Source organism: Seriola dumerili, unplaced genomic scaffold (assembly GCF_002260705.1).
Source record: "Seriola dumerili isolate Sdu_G_001 unplaced genomic scaffold, Sdu_1.0 BDQW01000538.1, whole genome shotgun sequence".
NCBI classification, from domain to species: Eukaryota; Metazoa; Chordata; class Actinopteri; order Carangiformes; family Carangidae; genus Seriola; species Seriola dumerili.
In genome coordinates, this window is record NW_019174793.1 from 2,166,809 (window position 1) to 2,190,529 (window position 23,721).

Here is a 23,721-nt window from a genome sequence, read left to right on the forward strand (position 1 = left end):
TGGGCAGGTAAGGGCGAGACCGGAGTTCATTCAGTTTAATTACATTAATCCATTAATTACAAAAAAAGATAAAATTGACCATCAGAAACTCAGAGCCCAAGTTTATGTCAAACGTGCTTGTTTTATAAACAGATCTTAAATTTAAAATATAAAACAGAAAAACTCTTATTTTAAGAAGCTGGAACCAGATATTTTTTTCAATTTATCAACTTTTTTTTTTTTATAAAAGTAAAAAATAAAACAAAAATTATTAGAATTTTAAAACCAGTTTTACTCATGTCATCTCTGATCTTCCATAGACGTATTTCCCGCTTTAAGGAAAACATTTCAACACTGCAGTAAATTATCATTGTCCTGTACATCTTTTATTTATTATTAATCCAACCTGTGTTTTATCAATAAAGTTTTACACATCCTTTCTATTGGTTTTGATGAATTTGCTGAGATGTGTTGGTACCAACCGGTCAGTGAAGGCGTCCTGTGGCCGTCGTCTCTGTTTTAGCGCCTCCTGCTGGTTGGTTGTGACAGTTGCATTGCAAAAAGTTAATTTCCTTTGGCAAACAGTCAAATAACCCCAAAGATATTTCATCTTCCATCACAGAAGATATAAAAATGTGCTAATCCTAATTAAATTGAACAAATTGCTCATTTATCAGTTAATCAAATGGTATTTATTAATATCGTGCTTTTTAAAGTGTTTTGGGACCAAGAATATTTCCTCATTTAACTGATTAAACCACTTAGACTATAAACTATTAAAAAAATGCATTTACAATTGCTTAGAGCCCCAGGTGATGTGTTGAGTTTGCTTGTTTTGATATTGAGTTCACTGTCATAAGAAGAAGACAAGCAGTGAATCCTCACATTTGAGAAGCTGAAACTAGAAACATTTTAGCATCTTTTGCTCGAAAATTACTTTAATGATTCAATTAATCCACAAATCGACTGATCAATGAAGTTCAATCCATGAAGTTTCTCTTGGGCTTTTTTTTTTTTTTTGTTGCATCTTAAATAATAAATGGTTTAATTTTTCTCAAAGATCTTTTTACAACACTTGCCACATTCACCCATTCACTCACACATCCACGCACCGCACCCGCACACTGATGGAACAGCCACACGGGGCAGCGGGGGGGGGGGCCCGGAGGAGACGGGGATCGAACCACCGACCCGCTCTGCCTCCTGACCTCCGCGGCCGCCGCCCGTCGTCGTCGTCTTGCTGAAAGAGAGGATGAGGATGAGGAAAAGTAAGACCAGCAGACAAAAGGTTTCAGTTCTCTCAGCGCTCGGAGAGCCAGCACCAAGAGAAGACCCTGCTTCTGCGAGGAGCTGCCTTAGCGAGTTTATTTACAATTTCACAAAATACAGGTGTCGCTTTCAAACAGTGTTCAAGCATTTTCACATTAGTGTCGTCTTCTGACAAACCACCGCTTCCTCTCCTGTTTCGTCCCCGCTGCTCTCAGTCTTTGGTTTCCTGATGTTGAAACTTGGCTTAACACGAGGAACTCTCCTACAATCATTTTTAAATACTCTTTATCCATTTTATTTCTCACACACACCCCCACATATATGGTCTGTCTCAATTTAAATTAATCCAGGTTTTCCTTTTTGCTTCCTTCCAGATGAGGATTTTGTGCGCTTTCTACAAAAACCTGCTTTTGTTTAATTCTATTTTATTTTTTACAGCGTTGTTTCATAAAACTCGTACAGTTTCATATTTGTACATTTCAACATACAAGTTAGCTCCAAAACTTAGCTGGTTAGAGATTTTGGGTTTGTTTATATTTGCCCATATTTATATATATTTATTTAATAGGTACAATTGTTTTTTTTTCTTTCTTGTTTTATGGCTTCAAAACACAATATTATCTCTATATCTGAGGATCTCTTTGTAGTAGTTGTGCGTTGGATGTATGGCGGCTAACTGAAGGCATGTGTAGAAGTAGTCAGTATTCTCCGTACTGGTGTCAAAGTCCTAACAAAGATAAAGAAGTTGCTCTTAAGTGCTATGATGCTGTGCGTTAAACAATGAAAACTAAATAAAACTGAAACAAAAAAGTGATTGTCTAAGGTGAACACTCTTTCCTTTTTTGTTCTGCCTGTGATAAAAAGATTCTTGTTCCAAAACCTACGTACGTGTGCAGCTCCTTAGTTTACAAACACTTCTCTGTACGAAACATCAACATTTCCAGTTTGTTGAAGTGTTGAAATTTTGTAAAACAAGGACTTTCAAAAAATATGTTGCATCATTTCTGCTTTACTGACAGTGACACTGTCCATATGATGAATGTTTCAGAATGAAAATCTCATTTAAAAATGAACCAGCAGTCGGACTCCTCTTTACTTTACGATGCCGTGTTCTTGTGGGATTAACAGCGGACAGCGGAGTCGGGGGCCGCGCTGAGATCAGAAACCGAATTTCAACTCACGCAAATCACGTAACACACGTGCACGCGTACACTCACACACCTGTTCCGCTCAAGGGTTGAATACTCGAGCGTTTTTCAATCCATCACTAATAAAAACGAGGAGTAACTTACAGGCTGCGTCGCCCTCAGGGAGAGAGAGGGATCTCAGTAATTTACCGCCGTGTTTAACTTGTGTGTTTTTTTTTTTAATGTTCCTTCCTCTTGAGGAGAGTGTTACTGTTCCTGTACACCAGCACAAGTGTCTAATCCAATACTGCTGACTGTGTAAAATCCATTTGTTTTTCCACTGTTCAGTACAGCGGCGGAGCTGTGCGCCCCCCTGTGGTCAGAAGGTAACACGGTTTTAATACTATTCAGAGGTGCAACATGTGCAGTTGAGAGAGGGCGTGAACCTGGTTTACAGTTCTACAGTATTTGGATTGAGATACTTCTTTGTTTAGGCTCCGTGCTCCAACACAGTGGATCACAACTGTGAGGTTAAAGTGGCGACTTTCATCTTTAAGTTGGTCAGTGGAGGACTTTCTGACCTTTTGGGGGGGGTCTGTATAAAAAGGCTACAATTTCAACACAGTTCATTAAGTGTGAAAGTAAACACTGTGGAGTTGAAGCTCAGTCAGCACTTTGACCTCAGAGTCATGGTTTCTTTAATCCAGTGTGCGGGAGTTCAGCGTCTGTCTAAAGCTAACAAACAGCTCTGTAGGTGGTCAAGAGGAAGTCAGCATGTCTTTGTTCAAAGGGACAAACTCAACTTTAACTTTTACTTATTAGCCTCCATTAACGACCTGCTTTTTGAAAGCAAAGAATCAGATTTTAACGGGGCAGGTTCATGGAACCAGGACTTCCTCTTATGGATGGGCAGTGATGGACCTTTAATCCACACGCCTAATAAAAGACATGTCTCTTCACAGCTGTTCATGTCCTCATCTGCTATGAACTAGATCCCACTGTTTTTAACTGATCTCAGTAAACAACATAAAAGTTGACCTTCTGCTTTAAGAACCTAAATTCTGTTTTTTTTTTGTTTTGTTTTTTCAAACCTTCAGATGTAAGATCGATACCGACACCAGTGACCGGTACGGTGCAATAAACCTTTGTGTTGCTGACGCTCAATCCTCCTGCCAGATGTTTATTTGTCACCGTCACGGTCTCCGCGCAGCCGTCTCTCGTGCTGCCGCTTGGTGATGATGTATTTGAAGAACTCGTAGACTGACCAGCTGATGGCCGTGGAGGGCATCTGGTAGATGACCCGGGCTTGGACGCCCTTGAAGAAAGCCGGCACGCCTCCCATCCTGTACACCGTCCGAAAAGCCTCGCCCAGGCCAGAGATGTGGCGGCTGCCGGCGGCCGCCCCGACCGCTCCGGCTGCCGTCGCCGCCTCGGCCTGGATCACGTGAATAGCCTGAGCCTCCTGCGTGTTGAGGAGGGTCTTGCAGACGTCGAGGGGAGTGGTGGCGGCGGCGGCAAGGGCTCCGGCCAGCGCGCCGGACACGACGTGGGAGGAGGGGTTGTACTGTCTGTGGGGGTTGAGGAGCTCCTGGAGGTACTCGTAGGTCATGAAGTGGAGCGCCTGGAAGGGCACGTTCATGGTCAGCTGGGTGGTGTAGCTGCGGTAGAAAGCGGCGGGGCCCTCGCGCCTCAGCAACGAACCCATGCAGTCCAACACACTGCGGTAAGGAGAGTTGAACATCTGCATTCGCTGTTTCACAACTTAAAAAGGAAAAGAAAGAGGAGGCGAGGTGAAGGAGAGGAAACTAGGAAGGAGAAAACAGATTATATTTACATGACTGCAGCCAGAGAAGGAACCTGAAGAAGAACCGGGGGGACGGTGACACTAGAGAGGAGGTCAGTCAGTCACTGAGAGTGCTCCATGTTATTTTTTTAGAAGTCTGTAAATACTGAAGAAACATGATCAGTATGAATCATCATCGTTTGCTGTAGTAACATCTGGCTTCCCGGCTCACAGCTGACTCTGTAGCTCCACCTTGTGACCTGACGGCAGAACTGCACCACCTGATGGATTCTCTTTTGAGGCCTTTGAAGGAGGTTGAGAACTTGGAGCTACACGATGTCTTAACTGAGCAGAATGCACCACGCTTCAGTGTGTGTGTGTGTGTGTGTGTGTGTGTGTGTGTGTGTGTGTGTGTGAGAGAGAGAGGGAGAGAGAGCCGTGTGGTTTTACCTTCGGCTGGGTTCATCATGGCGTCGTGCAGCACTGTGGCCATGCAGCCCGCCACCCCTGCAGAGCACAGAAAATAGGAAGTTAAAGCTTCAACCAGGAGATGCTGTCAAGTTTCCTTCCTCCTCCATTAACCCCAGACTGACATTTATATTCTTATCATGTGAGCTGTTAAAAAAACGGCTTCTTTTTTTTTTTTTACCAACATTAAACTGCAACGTTTTCCAGTCGTATTAACATTTAACCCTTCAGTCCATGTTCCGTCTCTTTCAGTTCAATTTTAACAAAAAAAAAGGAAGTAACTGCAGAATTTGAGCCTCGCAAATGAAAAGTAAAACTTCACATGGACCTTGCTGGGAGACGTCTCACCATTAGCAAAGTGGCTGTTGGTGCCCGGGTGAATAGCGTCACTGAGGGAAAACTTGATCTTCTCGTAGCAGGCGAAGTAGACAGCGTGGGCGGGCCCCGCACCCACCGCCAGCACGTTCACGCCTCTGATCGGCCGCCACACGCCTTCTGTCCGCACGATCTGCCGCAGGGCGTCCATCACGTTCCTGTAGCGCGCCCCCGGTTCGGGATGTAGGCTCTGCATACGAGTCTGGAGAGAGGGAGAGAGGAACAAACATAGATGCGTAGAATAAATGATGACATTCAGCCAAATTAGTTTTTACAGATGGTCGGCAAAGTGTTGCAGAATGATTTGCATTTCCAGCATCATGGAAACATGTCGTTCAGATTTTAGGATTTCGACTCTCTAGATAATAATCCAGCAGGAGCAAAACAAAGTGCAAAAACACAGACGAGAGAGACACAAAAAAGATCTATAGAGAGAAATGCAAAAATGAATCTCCAACTTGTGATTATTAAGTTTTAAGCCCCAATTTTAAATCACAAGATGATAAAATAAATCGAATAAATCAAAGATCCTGCATTTCAAAGCCTTCAAAAGGAAACTTTAACCTAAAAATGATCCAGTTTCAAACACCAACAGTGTGTGGATCTTGTTCCAAAACAAATGAAACTCCTATCACTGTAAAACACTGAGGTAAAACAAACAGGCAGCTGTTTCACCATTCACTGTACAAACTTCAAGCGGTGCGTTTGTGTTCCTGCATCTCACTCCGACAGCCTGTCAACTAGACATCTCACCAACTCCAGCCTCTGCTCATTTGAAGTGTTTATGGTTCTGCCTCAACTTCACACTCAGAGGGAAACAATTGTCGGCAACCACAAGCCACCAATAAGGCCTGAGTGCCGATCAAAACACTCAGCTACCAGAGCAATGAGTGCCATTCAAAAGCTCCAGACGAAGATTGTGTAATCCTGAAACTTTCTCTAACACGCAATAGGTGAATTGCCCCAGCCTACCCTCCCCTCAGGGGCAAATATTTAGAGCGGAGGAGGGAGCGCGGCTGCCTCCTGCAGGCTCCTGTGGACATTCCCGGCTCCTGCTTCTGGGAAATGGAAACTCACGAGGAATGTGCTCAGTCATCTGGTGGATTTTTCCTTTTGTGTTCTAGTTTTCGGAGCAGAGTGACCGAGTTCATGGGATTGCTCAACCCGAAAACTGACACAGACACTTGTACCAAAGAACACAGTCAGCTGTCAGTGAATCATATGGTTCAAACTTATTCCACAAAAAAACCTGCAGGATCTAAAAATGGTCCATGAGTGTGTGTGTGTGAGACCAGACCAGACACTAGTCACTGTTCTGTGGACAGTTTTCCAACATGTACCTTATTTACATTCTGGGAAAGTCCAGCATGAATCCAAACAAGGTGTGTGCTGCTATTGTAAGGCTGCATTTGTCCAGGAAATAAAAATCCAGAGGAATCTCAGTCATGACGGAATCACTCCCTCCTGTGACATATGTTTTTATGTATTAACAATTACTGAGTGGAAGAGAAGGAGGACTCCCTGAACACATGCAGCACTTTACCTAAAACTTTGAACAGCTCTTGATTTTACTCTGGCAGGTGCAGGCTTCAAAATGTAGCATGAACGCTCAGTTTGTTATGTTGTGCAGTAATCTTTCACAAATGTCTGTCTCGCTTGTTGGATTTGCTTTTGGCCTGTAGGACTAAAAGGATGATCTTTGACCCGGCAGTTAGAGCTGGAATGGGCCTGGTTTACTAACAAATGGTCCTTGATTTTATTGGTGAATAAAGGAGTAATAATGTTAATATTTACTATCCACACCGCCTGAAGAACCATGTCTCTGCCGTCAGGTCGGTACAGCAAATCTAATAAAAGTAACAACAGATTTCATTCCTTGGATCGTTGCCATTACGATCACAGGACAAATTACCAATTAGAAGACAACATGCTGTCTTTCATTTTTGTGCAGTATGAGGAAAAACAACTTCCACTTTTCAAAATAATCAATTACAATGCACATAATAAGTCTCACTGATTTGTTTTCTGCTTTTTGTGTTAGGGCCACAACAGACGAGGCTCTGCGTAACGCTAAATCGACCATAACCAGAAGGAAAAGACGCATCTGTAAGGGTTTATGTCAAAAACGCTCCAGGAAACACATTCCTGACAAACAGGTTTTTATATATGTGTCCCTGTCACATCAATTTCCTCATGTTTACGGTATGTTTGTTGGCAGGAACTGATTTTAATTTCCTTCCAGGCTTGAAACAATCAAGTGTTTCCTTTATAGCGTTTGGTTAATTAGCAGCACCTGGAGCTAATGAGCCAATCAGCAACACATCAAAACACAGGTGTTTGTCTTCACGTCGTATGGAAACGTGTTAGTGTTCGGTTTTTAATGGTGAAAGTATTTTTGTCATTTTATACTGGGGACTTGATGCTTTTGTGTTTAAACAAAAAGTTTTTTGTCCACCACCACGACCCTGAAAGAAACTATTTGGTGCAGTGGTGCGTTACTAAGAGATTTGTAAACTGGGTCATGGTACGATTATATAGAAACAAATGAAATGCTATGACCCTAAATGATGCCAGTGTTCTCCAAAATGGGCTTTTCATCATCGACAAGTGTGTGAATTAACTGGAAAGAAGTAGAACAAAGGGTGGTTTAGTAAACACTGTTCCAACATTTAAAAAATGATTCAGGCACTTGACTATCAACTGCTCCCAACAATCAACAAGAAAGGTACATGTTTAGAGATGTAATGATTAGTTGATAGTCAATCAGTCGATCAACAGAAAAATAATCTGCAACTATTGTGATAGGTGATTAATTATTTCAGACTGTTTATCAGTTTATTGGGATGGACATTATTCACAATTTTCTGATCTTAAATGACCTGAAGCAGATAAGGGAAACATTGTCTTTATGGTTTAAAGAAGAGCAATGAGGAAACGGAGGAAATAATGACCTAAGGCATCACACACACTAACAGGCGAGGACGTTGGCCAACCGGCTGTGACAGCAACAGGAAATTAAGATTGTGAAAATAAAGAAAGTTTGGGATAGAGGAAGTTGTCTGCAAACATTAATGTAATGGAAAACCAAACTGACTTCCTTGAACTAAAACATTTTCACCCACAAAAATTTGCACTACATTACTTCCTCCTACTTTGACTTGCCCGGAGGGGGGACAAAAACACACCAAAAAATGTAAAAAAGCCTTCAGTTCTTATGTCGAAACCGCACCTACAGTTTACTTTTTTTATTTGAATTCAGCTTCACAGCGCCCAATTACAAAGGCATCACGGTTTGCAAACAAAACTCAAACACGTAGGTTTTAGTTGAACATAGCTTTCCTGACCCAACATCCTGCCAGGCATAAGATTTAACTACCATTTTGGGGGGGGGAGGTTTTGTTTTGAGTCAGTTCCTCAGTGCTTCTTAAAAATGAGGAAGTGCTATAAACGTTTGTTTAACAAGTTGTTTTAATATAAAGGTATCTTTCTTGATCATCTATAATTAAATTTCACATATTAACTAAAGCATTTTAACAAGTAATTATCATTTCATTCAGAAGGATGATATCTACCTATTATGACTAATAATAATATCTTTATTTTTTTTTATACTTTTTTTTACTTATACTGCTGCTAGTCAAAACACTGAGGGTCATATGGCAAATACTTAGTGATTGAGAATTAGAAAATAACTCGTATTCCAACCTGGTGAGTCACAATAATATTTTCAGAAATCTGAGAATCAAGACAAGACAAATCTGCTGCGCATGGTTTGTCTGATGCAAAACTTTGCAATAGGAACTGCTCTTGTAAACATGGGTGAGATCAGCTTCAAGGCTGTTTTGCCAAAAAATGCTATGAACCGGAAGAGCTAATCATCAAGGAATTTGTAATGAATAAGAGCTTTGTTTGATTTATCAGAGAACTGCACAAGTCAGGTTCATTTTATAAGTCTGAAATGAGTGCGTAGTTTGGTCAGCTCACGTTCATGCCCAGTAGATACGGCACGTATGACACAGAGAAGCTGTGTCGCAGTTACGAACTCCAGGCTAATACAGTACAGTGTGAGCCATCATTCTTATCCTCACAGAATGAATGTTTTCACACGCAGACTGCTGGAAATAGATATTCATTCCTGTTCTGTAGAACAGGAAATGACAAACATAAACCAAAAGACATAAGCAAAAATTTATCCAAGGATGTTCCTGTTCCCACCAATGTCGACAATTTGTTGTTAATTTCTTCCAATTAATACTTTAATACTTCCACAATCTAACACCTTTGAATGTGCTTAATTATTATCTGTTTTCCAGTTTAAGCTTGCAACACACTCTTTGTTCGAATCAGTAATGTAATGTGCAACTAACACAGTGAGAGGTTAAGGTCAAGTTTGAGAGACATGTTTAAGAGGGACTCCACAGACACAGCTGTCATATTGCATAACAAGCCTCTTCAAAAACGTATGGTTATGCAGTAGAACACCTAATGGTTAAAATCACTGCTCCTGATGCAGGTACATTAAACTTAACTGGGTGACTACTGGTGAGAGGGTTAGTTTAAACCTCAAATTGATTGATTGATGTGGTTGAGTAATCATTAAAATATCCAATAAATGGCATAGTTTACAGTAAATTCATACAGGCAAACATGATGATGATTGGTGGGACAACTACCACACTTCCTTCTACCAGGTCTAGGTGTTTCACTTCCAAGAATCGCTTTATCTGGACAGTCGACTGTTTAATCTAGTTACTGCTGCCCCACCTGAGTTAATCATCCACTCTTTCCTGTTTCTTCACACTGAATTTACGACATGACCTTTCCTGACAGTTCAAGTCCTCAATGATGTCTCTACACTAAAACACACCTCAACCTAACAATGTAAACAAGATTCGAACTGAGAACAGATCTACGTTTATACAATCTGTGTTTATTTGTTTGGTGCGTTGAGACAACCAACTTCATTGTTGGGCACATAGCTAATGCTACATCCTTGTTAATTCAGCTTTTGCACGGGCTTCTTTTACCAATAGTCCCTGATAAGTAGCGTTATTTGTTTACAAAAGTACAAGGGTTAAGGTCTGTAAACCGGAATAACAAAGTCCTAATCAAACTTAAGTGGTACGTGGCTATATCCAACTGAGTTTAAACTGCGATAAAGTCGTGTTGGGTTACAAAATGTGGCATATGCCTTCCCCTGATCTATTTAAAAACAGTGCCATGGTGAGGCGTTTCATTCATCATGTCAGTTCACAGCAATACAGATGAGAAATGCCAACGAAAGACGTGTCCGATAATGGACTCATGTTAGCTAAAGATTGCATCTGCTGCTTTAGCCGGTAAGCTAGTTTGTGTGTAGCGTGCTAGCACAGTGAGAGGAGACGCAACTGTCAAACCCATTAGTCTGTTACTACACAAATATCTGCCAATACGAAAGCTGAGCTGAGGTAAACATGCACCCTCATGTTTAGATTTTCACTTTGACCATGTTGTGTCGCGTTGTTTCCTTTTTAAGTAACGCTTATTAGTTAACTGACCTCTGTTAGCAAGGTTACCACTGTTAGCTTGTAGCCTAATCGGGCTCAGGCTTGTATTCAGGCCTACGTTTACTCCAGGTTTATGAAGCCAGTGGCTGCGAACAGTGTGACATAAACTGGGCCCGGACGTGCTATAAAATAAACTGAGAGTTGTATTTTTTGTGCTGATACCTTGACACAGTCGATGGGGTACATGAGGCAGTGCTCCATGATTCCAGCCACGGCTCCTGCCAGCATGTGTGTGCTGGTGGCTACTCCCTGAGGCAGTCCTTCATAGTCTATTTCTGGCTCGACAGAGGTCGAGGTCTCCGGAGTTGCTCGATGCAGCACCGGGGCAAAGTCCTGTTCCCCTGTCATTCTTGGTGGAAGAGACCCAACAAATCCCCCAGTGGCGTCCAGTAGCCTGCCGCCTAGCCATCGAAACTCTGCCCCGGCTGCGGCGCCTGCAACCCGGCTATCAACGCCCGGTGTTTCCACGGACGTTCGCCGGGACACGAAACCGTCCGCTTCCATTCAAATGACAAAGAGTTAAGTCCGTGAAGTGTGTTCAATCAGAGGACTTCAGCAACCCGCCTGTCGTTGTTATCTTCCTGGGAGTTTAATTGGTATCCCAGCCGGCCAGAGAAAGTATTGGCGGGTCTCTGCGCAGCAGGCTGGCAGCAGGCTGTGGTGTATCCCGGGAACCGGGAGAGTAAGCGGGTGGGTTTGTCAGTGAGTCACGCTAGAAACTGACGCTGATTGGATAAGATGACTGTCAATCACCGAGAGTTCCTTCAATTGGCCGATTTAGTCATAAAATGAGGCGGGCAAATAAAGTGGGCGGCGATTCTGCGTCAGTGGGTGTTGACGCTTTTGTAACAGCAGGAGCTCACATGTATGTACGGGAAGAGTTTTAAACAGGACGTCCCACATTCAATCTGTAACATTGCGTCATAAATACTTTAAAATACATAATTTGGGACCTAAAATATAAGTAAAAAATACAAGTTAACTTGTTCACTTAATTACCAAAACGTATTTAAAAAGTTGTTTAGACTTAAGAGTTTTTGTCTCTTTGTGGTTATTTTGTGCCTTTTGGTGAGTGTTTTGTCTCTGTTTGTGGTGATTTAGTGTCTAAGTGAGCTCTTTGATATTCAAACAAGAAATGTTACCAGTCACTTCACACGGACTGACCTCTGGCCCCTGGGCTGTGTCCTGTAGGCCATGACCTCTCATGTAAAGACATATTAAAAATACTAAAATCTAACTGATCAAATGGATCAGTAGCTGTTACAGTTATTGATACATTTTGAGAAAGGCTATAGACTATTACAATGTCCCAATCTGAGTGTCCAGCTTGAATGACTCAAATTAATGTTACTTGTGAACCTTTTGTTTTTGTTTTATGGGTTTTATTATGTCAGTTGATATTGTAGACAGAATATTCTTAGTCTGCGAGGAGAAAACTAATCTCATGTTTGATCATTAGAATAGGCTATATGATAAGGTTTTCTAAGTCATCTTAATTGATGGATTTGTGTCATTAAACTAACAGAAGTTTGATGGTAATTGACAATACAGTAGCCTTACTGATATGTTAATTCATTTTTTTTCTCCTATAGAATGTCATTGTTTACACAGTGTGTTGTATTCAGGCTGAATAAAGGGATTAGTGACAATCATAAACTCCATAAAACAAGAAGTCATCTACAGTCATAAGTCATCTACAGCAGGCTCTCATGTCTCCACTAGATGGCATGTGCTGCCTTCAGGTGTTTCTCAAACTCCCTCCAAATTATAAACATTTCTGATCCAAATTTCTTAACTTTGTAATGTATGCCAGTTTATTTGTCATCCTAACAGTTAATGAAACCCAAATTCAAAATGGATTGTATTTATTTATTAATCTGCAAATAAGAAATACAATTATTCTATAAAACATATATAGGTATATATACTGTATGTACGGAAAGACATTCACATACAGTGGCTTCCGGTAGTATCACTTCCTGCACAATTTATTGTGTTGTAGATGGAATTTCAAATTGATAAAATTGATATTTTGTCCTTCAGTATTCACTCAATAATCCATAATGACAAATGTTTTACAAAATTTTTGCAAATAAATCAAAAACTGTGCAGCACCACGACCCTGAAAGGCGCCATTTTGTGCTAGCAAACAAGTTAGATAGATAGCTAACTGTATGATAGCGGTGTCAAAAAGTCAGGAATTACTGCATTTTGTTCTCCCAATTCCAAGCTTACACTTTAACGGGTGGAGAATTCATTTTTCCTACAGCACCGGAACGCAGCAGTCGTCCACCTCCGGACAAATTACGTATATGATGACGTGGTGTACGAGCCGACCGGAAAGCTGTCGGATTTCTTCGGTCATTTCCTCTTCTTCGGCTCGCCGTCGTGTTTTAAAATCCTCTCCGTGAAGTCCAGGGACCTATTATCTCTCCCGTCGAAGCAACAACACATTTCACCGGCGGAGTTTACCGTAACGGCGGAGGAGAGGCTCCGTCAGGTAACTTTATATCACAGCGTGCTAGCATATTGATGCTCTCTAACGGTCATAAACGTAGTTCATAAACGTATCATTAGCCGGTAACAGTCGCTACATTGGTAGACGCGTCAGTGGTTAAGCTAACGGGGATCATATACAACATCAATTCTCTGTATGTGTTTGTTCAGCTCTTGTGTTTTTATGCAACCGCTTTAGCTTATGTAACTGCGAGATAAGCTAGTTGCCCTCTTTATAACGGGTTGTATGGAAAAAGCTGAAGTAATACTGAAACATACACTATTTGTAGAGGGATGTCATAGAAATATCACAGGATAATATGAAAATATCGTGGTGGTAGACCATAAGGAGATGGAGGAATACTAGAAAGTACAGTATTGATAAGGCAGTAGGTTCAATTATTGATGCTACTGGGATATAAATCAACAAACAAATTGGGTGAATTAAAACATTTTAGAGCTACAACGGGCTATAGAGTGCCAGACTCCCATAGTAATATCGCTTATATTAGACATTTTTTTTTAAATTAAAGTAAAATATGTTTGTGTTTATTTCACCCGCTTTAATTAAGATGTTATGGATGGTGGATGACATGCAGTTATATAGTGCTCTTCTGATCTTATCGGCCACTCAAAGCACTTACATGCCACATTCACCAATTGACACGTAGATTTATACACACACTCTTACACTGATGGGACAGCCATCAGGAGCCATGTGGGGTTCTGTATCTGGCCCAAGGATACCTTTACATGGGGGAGGAGCTGGGGATCAAACCACCGACCTTCTGATTCGTGGACTAACCGCTTTACCTCCTTAGCCAGTATGGTACTGTTAAACAGTGTAGAGATTTTTCTCCTTCATCTTCCCCTCAGGCAGAAGAAAAGGATCGTCATCAGACTGCAGGCGCCATGAGGTGACGACTGTGACATCTTGTCTTCTGCCAAGGTGGACTTATGGCAAGGTAATAAACTAATAATAAACTTGACAAGCCCTGGTGTTTGACCCTTTATTATATGTGCTGTAGCTTTTTTCTATATAACTATATCTGATTAGAGTTAGTCACACTTCACTGTGTTTATCGTAGTTTCATGTTGTGTTGTCCTCCTCTGCAGGATCACTTTCTCCTGCCTGCCGGCCTCTTGGTACTGCAGCGTGTCCCTGCTGTCTCTGGGCTGCGCTCCCAGACAGAGGCTGCTGCTGCTGCTGCTGCTCCTCATCACCTCCACTCTCCTCTTCCTGGGGACCTACCAGAGGCAGCTGTGGGGCCCCCAGCGAAGGCCTGGGTCCCGAGTCAACAAGTGAGTGGACAGATATGGTGATTACTGGAGATGAGAAATTAAAGAAGTAGTTGTAAAAGTGAAGACACATGTCATCTTTAGCCCCCATTTAGCTGACCTAGATACATGTTAAAGACCAAACTGTCATTTTACAGCACATATATCCACATGGTGTTCACTGACACCCATGTTATTACATTCTCGTTTACATATTTCTGGTCCTATAAACAGTACATGTTCACCAAGAGTCATTCAGTGGCTGCTGTGCTGCCGTAATAAAAATCCTTATTTTATAATCATATCACCATCTAATAAAATCAACATAAATTTGGGTTAGTGACAACAGTTCCGCTGTATATTTCTCTATAGTGACATTTAAATGAGCAATCACAGAGAACACATTAATGTCACTGGCTCACAGCCAACGATCCTCACTGGCCTGGTTTACATTGTGATTTTGGAAGAGCTCTGTTCAACCTGAACAGCGTGTACAGAGAGGCAGAGTGACAGAGGGTTTCCATCCACTTCACACATCTCGAAGTTTAAAAGTGTGTAAAAGTACAAGCGTCCTTTAATATAATTTTACAATTAGATTAGAGCTGCACAATTAATTGAAATATAATTGAAATGGCAACATGGCCAAGTGCAAAATCCACATCACAGGAGCTGCATTGTTAGCATCAGAAGCGTTGTGGTGCTACGGAAACGCCTACAAATTATATTCTCCAAATGTTTGTTTGGTACAAGCCCCAACAAAAATCACATCATAATCATTTCCAAAAATTAAGAAATTGAAACTGTGACTCATATTGCAATATCTGCCAAAAATAATTGCAATATGATTTTTTTTTTCCTGTATATCGTGCAGCCCTAAATGAGATGCCGTTTGGAGCTCTTTAGGTGCAGTACCTGTTTCCAGTTACCATCAACAAGGATCATTAATGGTCTCAAAGCTTTAGATCTCAGAGCTGCCTTTTTACTAAGCTAAACAACATATTGTCTGTTGAGTCAGTTCAAGGAAGCAGCACTGACCACCACAGGATGGTGAGGTGACATGTTGTAACACGCTGTGACTGTAAGTGTATTTCATAATCAGCTAACTGTCAGAGAAGTTCAGAGTCAAGTTTATCGCTCAAGAAGTATTTATTATTATTATTAAAAACATTATATAACTCAGGCATGTTTCCGTCTGTGTGTAACTCACAGTCACAGCTGGCCCTCTGTAAACAGAGCCAGTTGATAATCATGTTTGTGAGGTGAGTTATCAGTTTTGTTTTTAAGCTCAAAGTGACTTGAGCTCAGTTTGTGAGACTGACTGCAGCTGCTCTGCTCAGCAGCCAAGGACAGATATGAGCACAAAGATCATTTATACGAGTTAAACACACTCTGTCGTTTTGTTTCCAAATCCCCGGCAACAGGCGGAAACTTTGTTTTTGTATTTTAACACACTAGCTTAAAGTAAAGGGAGGATGGTGCCGTGGATGATTCTCACCGTGTTACATGAAGACTGGAAGGTGTGCACTCACACCCTCAGCCTGTGGCGTCTCAAATGTTTTCCACCTGCTGTTTGCTCAAGGATTTGAGCCAAAGCATCAGGCGTAATGTCGTGAGTGTGATATAAACCTGTGGCAGTGGGCTGCATATGATCACACTTGTTGTTCAGGAATAGTATCGATGTGATAGAGAATATGGTGTGAAAATATAATATCTATGAATAACAGAGTCTAATATAAAAATGGATGATGCAGTGATGATTTTAGAAAAGAATGTTGTTATTTCAGTATATTTGAATACATAGATCTCAGGGTTTATTAGTTGTGCTTTGTCCAAGTACAGTAAATAAACATTCATACATGAGCATGAATCTGTTCTTCAGCTTCAAAATGTTTGTTCTCCTGCAGGTACCTCTCCGTCGCTGAGTCTATGGAGGCCACCGACGTCCTCAACCCCGCTCTGAACTATGGGATCGTGGTGGACTGTGGCAGCAGCGGCTCTCGGGTCTTCGTGTACTACTGGCCCCCCCATAACGGGAACCCCCACACCCTGCTGGACATCCGACAGATGAGGGACCACGACCACAAACCTGTCGTCAAGAAGATCAAACCTGGTGAGGAAGTGAAGCTCAGTCATCATCCTGTCATGTGACCTGTGATCTTTATGAAACTAAACCGTGTGTTTGTGCTTCACAGCTGAAGCGTGTGTGTTAGATTCCTCCCATAGTCTTAAACACAAACCAGTGATCAAACAAAGCTTGGCTCTTGGTTTGCTGAGGTTCTAAATCTGTAAGATCATGCACGAGTGTTTCTGCTGTCGTCCACGGACAACTGTAGTTCCTTTGTGCAGAACAGACTCATTATTTCCAGTGAACGGCAGGAAAGAAGAAGAGTTTTTTGATCAAGAGTCAATCAAGACAAAAGCAGAAACTCTCTGGGGCTCTATTTATTTAGCATCAGTGTTTTAATTGTTTAAGAGTTGTTATTTAAAAAAAGATATGTACTATGCAAATGCTTCACAAATGGGAATGCCGCAAAAATTCTACAGTGATTTGGTCATATTGTGGGTCTTGAACTGTCGCTGTTGTCTTATTGTGTGACTTTACAATGGAGCCATTGAGCGGCAGAGAGTTAGTCAGACTTCACTGAGTGTTGTCCAACATGTTGGTGCCAGCATGAGGATCATTGCGTATCATTGTGTCGCCGTTTGGCTCCGAGCCAACAAGTGAGAGTGTGTGAGCGAGAGAAGAGAGAACATTCACGGAAAACAGAAAAAAGATTTCAAACACGTTTTATTTTATGACTGTTTTTGCTTTTATGGGAAACTTGTCGTTTCATCTTGTGGATGAGATGTTCCTTGTTTTGATGATATTAGTTGAATTCATTAGTCACAGTCTGTTTTACATCAGTCACAGTAGACAGATTAGATTCACTGTGTTTGTTCCAGGAGCAGCCGTTAAAGGCCACGTGGCGTTTTGAACCCCGGGACGTCACAGACGGGCTTCACGCTGTTGTCATGGCAGACATTATTCATTTACATTCACAGTTTGATTTCAGCTGGAGCCCAATTAATGAACTCAGCCGCTTGTCATTATCGGGAAATATTGACTTGTCTCAGATACTTCTATGACATCATGTATGATAAGTAACAAGGAAAAAATACTTAATGTTTGAGATGATTTAGAAACAGAATCTCAACTGGATATTTTGACCACAAAATTCTTTCAATAATTCTTTAATAACCAGATTTTTATTAGAATAATATCAGCTGATTATATTCTTACCATCGTGTTTTTACTCTGAAATATCGACATCAGTACCGACCTGAACAATCCAGCACCTGTCAGGATGTTTTGGATTTGGATTTTTTTTATGACCTTTATTGACCCCCAAATCCATGACTCATGATGGACTTTTATTTTGAAAGCATTGACAGAAAGAGCATCTTAATTTCTATGTTTGTGTTGTAATTAACCTTCTGCATGTGTCTGGTTGTATCTGTAGTTGTTTGTCTTGTGAAAACAAACGTGAATCTCGTTCGATTCGTTTGTGCTGACGTGTGTACGTACCTGTGGTCCTCACAGGTATCTCCACTCTGGCGAAGACTCCGACGCGGGCCAGTGACTACCTCCACCCTCTCCTCAGCTTCGCCGCCGCTCACGTCCCGAAGAGCAAACACAAGGAGACGCCGCTCTACATCCTCTGTACCGCCGGCATGAGGCTGCTGCCGGAGAGGTAGATAGAAACGCATGTGATGCTGCAGCGTGCGTCAGCTTTTATAAAAATAAAATCATGTTTTAATAGGATAAAACCTTATAATATTTTTTAGTTTTCAGCCTGTGGATACATGTCTTGATTGGTGCATTCAAGGAAACTCCAATATCCTAGTTTTAACGGTTCACTGCTGCAAAGTCTCCCTTTCTGTTACTTTGTGATACAGGAAGAAGAAATACTTACATGCAACATAACTACAAACTACACGCTTCATTTTTTTAGTCTTGGTCTCTCGGGATTAATGGCAGAGCTGCTGTATCAGACTTCACTTTTCTCCAGCTTTTTGTGGCCATTTTTAATGTTTACGCAGCAGTTTTAATGCTGCTCAGAGCTGTATGTGTCACGTATGTTCTGTACTTCTCCATGTGTAGCCAACAGGCGGCCATCTTGGAGGACCTGGTCACTGATGTTCCCCTGGAGTTTGATTTCCTGTTCTCTAGTTCACATGCCGAGGTCATCTCAGGGAAACAGGAGGGTGAGACGACGTATTATTATTATTTTTTCACTCTGGTGTTGTTGTTTCTCACTGATACTGGTTTTAGTGGTTAATGAACTATCACCTGTCTGTTTCCATCATGGCTGCTTAACCCTGAAGGAGTGTACGCATGGATCGGCATTAACTTTGTGTTGGGCCGCTTCGATCACGCTGACGAGGGTGAGTGTGGAGGATTACATTTGACCCAGTAATCAAATCCCAATTTTGTTAAGTTGTTAAATCTGTTGTGTTTCTCAGAGGACGCCACGGTCGAGGTGACAACCGGGTCTCAGAACCAGCGGCCAATCAGCAGGCGGCGTACAGTGGGAATCATGGATATGGGCGGAGCTTCACTGCAGATTGCCTACGAGGTGCCCAGTGCCATCACCTTCAACTCACCGGAGGAGGTGAGACAGCTGTTACTGCAGGAGGAACTGTGTTAACTCCAGACGCTGGAGAGCTGTTATTGATTAGGACTGCAAATAATGTTTATTTTGATTGATCTGCTGATTATTTTTCTGGATTAATCGTTTAGTCTATAAAACTCTACATCAACAAACGCAGCATACTCTCATCTGAGGGCTTGAAAGCATCAAATATTTGGCATCTTTTCTTGAAAAATGACAAATCAAGTATCAAAATAGCTGCTAATTAATTTCCTGTTCATCATTGACATATACAAGTCGTCGTGTTCATCATCGTCTGCAGCAGTGTAACGCGTCAGTGTGTGTTTCCAGGAGGAGGCAGGGAAGAGTGTTCTCGCAGAGTTTAATCTGGGCTGCGACGTCGAGCACACGCAACACGTGTACCGAGTCTACGTCACCACATTCCTCGGCTTCGGAGGAAACATGGCCAGGCAGCGTTACGAGGACCAGCTGGTCAACAAGACACTCGCCAAGAACAGGTTCACACATTCACACACATTCACACACATTCACACACACACAATGTGTGTATGACAAGGCTCCAGATGATTGGTCGCCTCTCTTATCTTGTCTCATACCAGTAGTATTATTAGTGTTATTCAAAATTAAGACTACATTTCCCACAAACCCCAGGCAGTATTTACTTTTTTTTAATCTGTGAAATTCGGCCAGGTGGTCGGTGATGTAAAATACAGTTTACAGGCCGGTCAGTCTGTTGTTTATGGTAATTATACTAAGATGAAGTCTGATTTAATTCTTTAATAATCCACGATAGAGACTCACTGTGACGTCTGAACATACATAACATGGGTACGATGCTCCTGTTGGTCCAGGTTTCTAACCGCACAGACGGGCCTGAGCGAGGAGAAACCATACCTGGACCCGTGTCTGCCCGTCGGTCTGTCTGAGTCGGTTGTCAGGGGCAACCACACCTTGCACCTGCGGGGTCAGGGTGACTGGGCTCGATGTCAGGAAGCTGTGCAGCCCTTCCTCGGCCTCCACAACGGCACCATGTCTCCAGGGGGCGTTTATCAGGTACAACTCACTTCACCTGCTTCCTTCTCCAGTGTCATCGCTAGGCTCGTTAGCATCACTTTTATAATCATTAAATATTGTTTTAAATCCTCTTTCTCAGATAAAGAATCACATATTTTACCTTTAAATACGTGGGTAATTATTATTAGTAAAATATACTCATTAACAGCAAAACACAGCAGCTCACAGTGATGTTTATTTCTGTCAAATGTCCCTATTTATTTCAGAAATAAACAAAATTAAAATCACACGCTCTCTTTCAGTTGTTTCATTACATTTCTTGTGTTTTCATTCTCAGGCTCCCATCAACTTCAGCAACAGCGAGTTCTACGGCTTCTCAGAGTTTTATTACTGTATGGAGGACGTGCTGAGGATCGGAGGACAGTACGACAGTGACAAATATTCCCGAGCTGCTAAGGTGACCACAAACGCACCACTGCCACGTCATATAGAGCGACCGGGCTGAGAAAAATGATTGCGCTCGTGTTTGTTTGTTTGTTTGTTTACCGGCGTTTGTCGCGGTTTGTTACCAGGACTACTGCTCCACCAAGTGGTCGACACTGAAACAGCGTCTGGACGACCAGCTGTTCGCTCAGCAGGCCGACATCAGCAGACTCAAGTAGGTTCACCTCTCTTCATCCCGAGCTGGAAGTCTTCATCAGTGTGAGAACAGATCAGTCCTCGGCCTTTTTTCCTGATGCTGTTTAGACTCTTAGAATCAGTGATAAATAATTAGAAAACTGTAATTTAATTACAGGCAATGATGCAGAATTAGAACTGGTTCTTAATGGAAAGCCCTGCTGTGTAATACCTTATACCCAATAGGTTTTAATGGCATGTTACAGCTGCGTGTAGAAAGCTGCAGAGCCTCCACAGGGAGGAGCTGTTCAGTCACTGTCAACAGGAATGAGAAGCAGCAGCAGCAGTTTCGACCTGCAGATGTGGACATGTCAGTATCATCACCGACAGGCCTCTGTGCAAACACGTGATCCGGGTTTGTGTTCAGCAGTTAATAAAAATGGAAATCACAGAGTCACTCAAACCTCCAGTGGATGTCAAATATTCAAATAGAAATTCAGTTCAGCTAATGGCTGTGAACACCAGATATTTTGAGGATTTTTTGTCAATGAATTTATGATTAATTTCACTTTCTACACACGAACCAGGCTCCACATTAACCTCTGGCTCTGACAGAGACGTGATCTTCAGGAAATGAACACCGAGGCTCGTGTGACATCTGAGCCTGAGTGTAAACGTCCTGGAGAAAGAGTCAGAGTCACAGCAATGTATGATGAGCAGGAGGCACACACACACACACACACATCCAGACATTTTTGGAAATGCTGGGTAACAATAATACTTTAGTACTCACGTTTGTAGATCACCACCAATGCATATTAATGATGTAGTTATAATCTCCTTCTGCACAGTCACCAGCTCCTCGTTCCTGGAGGACAGAGGAAACGACGCTCTGATCATGTGCTCCGTTTCACATTTTAGTTTAAGATATTAAATATAGAACGTCAAAAACACAACAGCACATTTAAAAAGGTTTCTGCTGGTAAAACTGAGTGTCTGCTGGTGAAAAACTGCAGGAGCTGTTACTTGTATTTTCTCGGTGGAGCGTCTCCGTCTGCAGGTGTGAACTGCTGCTTCTCGCCTGTAGGTGGAGCAGGTCGGACCAGATCGACACTGCTGGAGGTGGCAGCTTTGCAACACACTGATATTCACTGTGAATACCGGCTCATTTATCCCTCTTTGCTGCTGCTTGTCAACACAGGTATCAGTGCTTCAAATCGGCCTGGATGTACCAGGTGCTGCACTCTGGTTTCCGTTTCCCCACCGACTACCCGAGTCTGAAAACTGCCCAGCTGGTTTATGACAAGGAGGTCCAGTGGACGCTGGGAGCCATCCTTTTCAAAACCCGCTTCCTGCCTCTCAGGTAACGCCCTCATTACAACACACACACAGACACACAGACACACACACACACACAGAGCAGGGCACCATGCAGGTCTTGTACTGACCAGGAAACAAATCACAATATGCAAATGAGCTCAGAGACACATGATGCAAAGTGTGACATCAAACTCCCAAATTAAACTTAGCAGTTAATATTTAATAAAGAAATGAAAGATAATAGAAAAATATTATTGTAATAATAATATATTTTCTAATAAAAAAACTGAAATGGTTTCCCAAAAAATAAAAAATAAATTTTTCTCTTAATTCATTGGTTATCAAAAGTAAATTAAATGAGCCTAAATGGTAAAAGAGAGAGTTCAGAGAGACAGTAGTTTTGTTTTTGTTTTTCTCAGAGTCAGAAACGAATGAAATCCCGAGGACAGACGTTTGATATGCTCAGGCCCTCAGTGTCAGGTTGCTGTAGAGCATCACAGAAAACGCTTCGTTAACGGGACGAATGGATGATTTTGTGTTTTCATGTTGCTGCTGTCGCTGTGTGAAACATGTGTCAGCTCGTCTGTTCACGTCTTCCTCTGCCGCCCCCTCCCCTCCTCCTGTTCCTCCAGGGACCTGCAGCAGGAAACGTTGCGGCAGAGCCACCCCAGCTGGCTGCGCTCCTCCTTCGTCTACAACCACCACCTGTTCTCGCTCTGCATCCTGGTGGTGGTGCTGGCCATCCTGCTCTACATCCTGCGCCTGCGGAGGATCCACCAGCGGGAGCAGCGGCAGGCCGAGGCCCTGAACCTCCTCTGGGCCGAGGAGGGAGAGGCGCTCCTCCCCTGAGGCTCCAGGCCCAAAAACCTACAGGATGTTTTTTCACCACGTGACGTGTTTGACTTACTGTAACAGGAAGAAGTGAAGTGAAGTTTTTATTGCATGGAAAAAACATGACAGAGACAGTTTAATGAGCCTGGAAATCAAACTCTGTTCACTCTTTGATCGGCTTTAAACTCGCAGCTCGTCTGAGACTGGAAAGATCCTCTCTGGGTTCACTTTCTTCTCTTCAAGACAATTTTTGGATGAAAAGAGTCAGGTCCGCATCACAGATCAAATGCTGCTGGCTCCTTTTAAGGTCTGGTTTCCAGTTTCATGTCGGTCTGAACCTGGATTCAGTGTCATGGTAACGTCGTTACTGCTGAGCGAGAAGGCAGCGAGGACTGAGGGTGAGTCAACATCCGTCCAGGTAAAGTTACCTGAAGGTTCATAGGAGAGAAAAAAGCAAATCACCCACATGTGATTCAGATTTTCACAATACGTGATTTAAAACACAGCTGCAGTGTGAGGTCACGGCTAACGAAGCTTTAGTGTCATATGAGATTCTTCCTCATGTGTGTGGCTCTGCTGACGTGACGCTTGATGCAGAGCTCACAAAGATACGCAGCTTTGAACAAATCAAAATTCATATCCAGATAAATGCTAATACATGTGGAGGCCGCCGAGGTGGAGGGAGTTAAACTTCTGGAAGCAGCCGGTGGCGGCGGCGGCGGCGGCGGTTTATGTGAACCACTTAGTATGAGACAGAGGTCAGGGACATGATGTATGGCACATGTGACTGTAAAGCAACTTTCAGGCCTCGTTTACAGAGAGGCTTCTTTACCACAGCCAAGTTCCATATGTCACAGCTTTCATAAAGGCTCTTTACAGATCAGACACTGGCTCCGGTGTCACATGAACGCAGCTTTACGCAACACGTGAAATATTAGAAGGCTCATCCTAGCATGTTAGCTTGT

General features: G+C 42.4%; 2 protein-coding genes across 4 annotated transcripts; one reads left to right on the forward strand and one right to left on the reverse strand.

Moving 5' to 3' along the window:
• Nucleotides 1–1,268: 1,268 nt before the first annotated feature.
• LOC111235842 (mitoferrin-2-like) lies at nt 1,269–11,051 on the reverse strand. 2 transcript variants are annotated; one of them, XM_022764409.1, is made up of 4 exons: nt 10,710–11,051; nt 4,975–5,203; nt 4,609–4,665; nt 1,269–4,136 (listed from the first exon to the last, which is right to left on the reverse strand). In XM_022764409.1, exons 1-4 carry the CDS (start codon nt 11,049–11,051, stop codon nt 3,556–3,558), a joined length of 1,209 nt encoding a protein of 402 aa, XP_022620130.1. In that variant the 3' UTR covers nt 1,269–3,555. The 2 variants fall into 2 exon arrangements, with proteins under 2 accessions (XP_022620130.1, XP_022620131.1); XM_022764410.1 differs by lacking the exon at nt 10,710–11,051 and adding an exon at nt 5,677–5,935.
• Nucleotides 11,052–12,880: 1,829 nt separating this feature from the next.
• On the forward strand, nt 12,881–23,472 carry LOC111235840 (ectonucleoside triphosphate diphosphohydrolase 7-like). Of its 2 annotated transcripts, none has more exons than XM_022764405.1 (14): nt 12,881–13,047; nt 13,920–14,008; nt 14,160–14,345; nt 16,226–16,431; nt 17,902–18,052; nt 18,463–18,566; nt 18,687–18,746; nt 18,825–18,973; nt 19,304–19,470; nt 19,825–20,026; nt 20,325–20,444; nt 20,560–20,645; nt 21,807–21,968; nt 22,558–23,472. In XM_022764405.1, exons 2-14 carry the CDS (start codon nt 14,001–14,003, stop codon nt 22,772–22,774), a joined length of 1,818 nt encoding a protein of 605 aa, XP_022620126.1. In that variant the 5' UTR covers nt 12,881–13,047; nt 13,920–14,000; the 3' UTR covers nt 22,775–23,472. The 2 variants fall into 2 exon arrangements, with proteins under 2 accessions (XP_022620126.1, XP_022620128.1); XM_022764407.1 differs by having other exon boundaries at nt 13,924–14,008.
• Nucleotides 23,473–23,721: the final 249 nt, after the last annotated feature.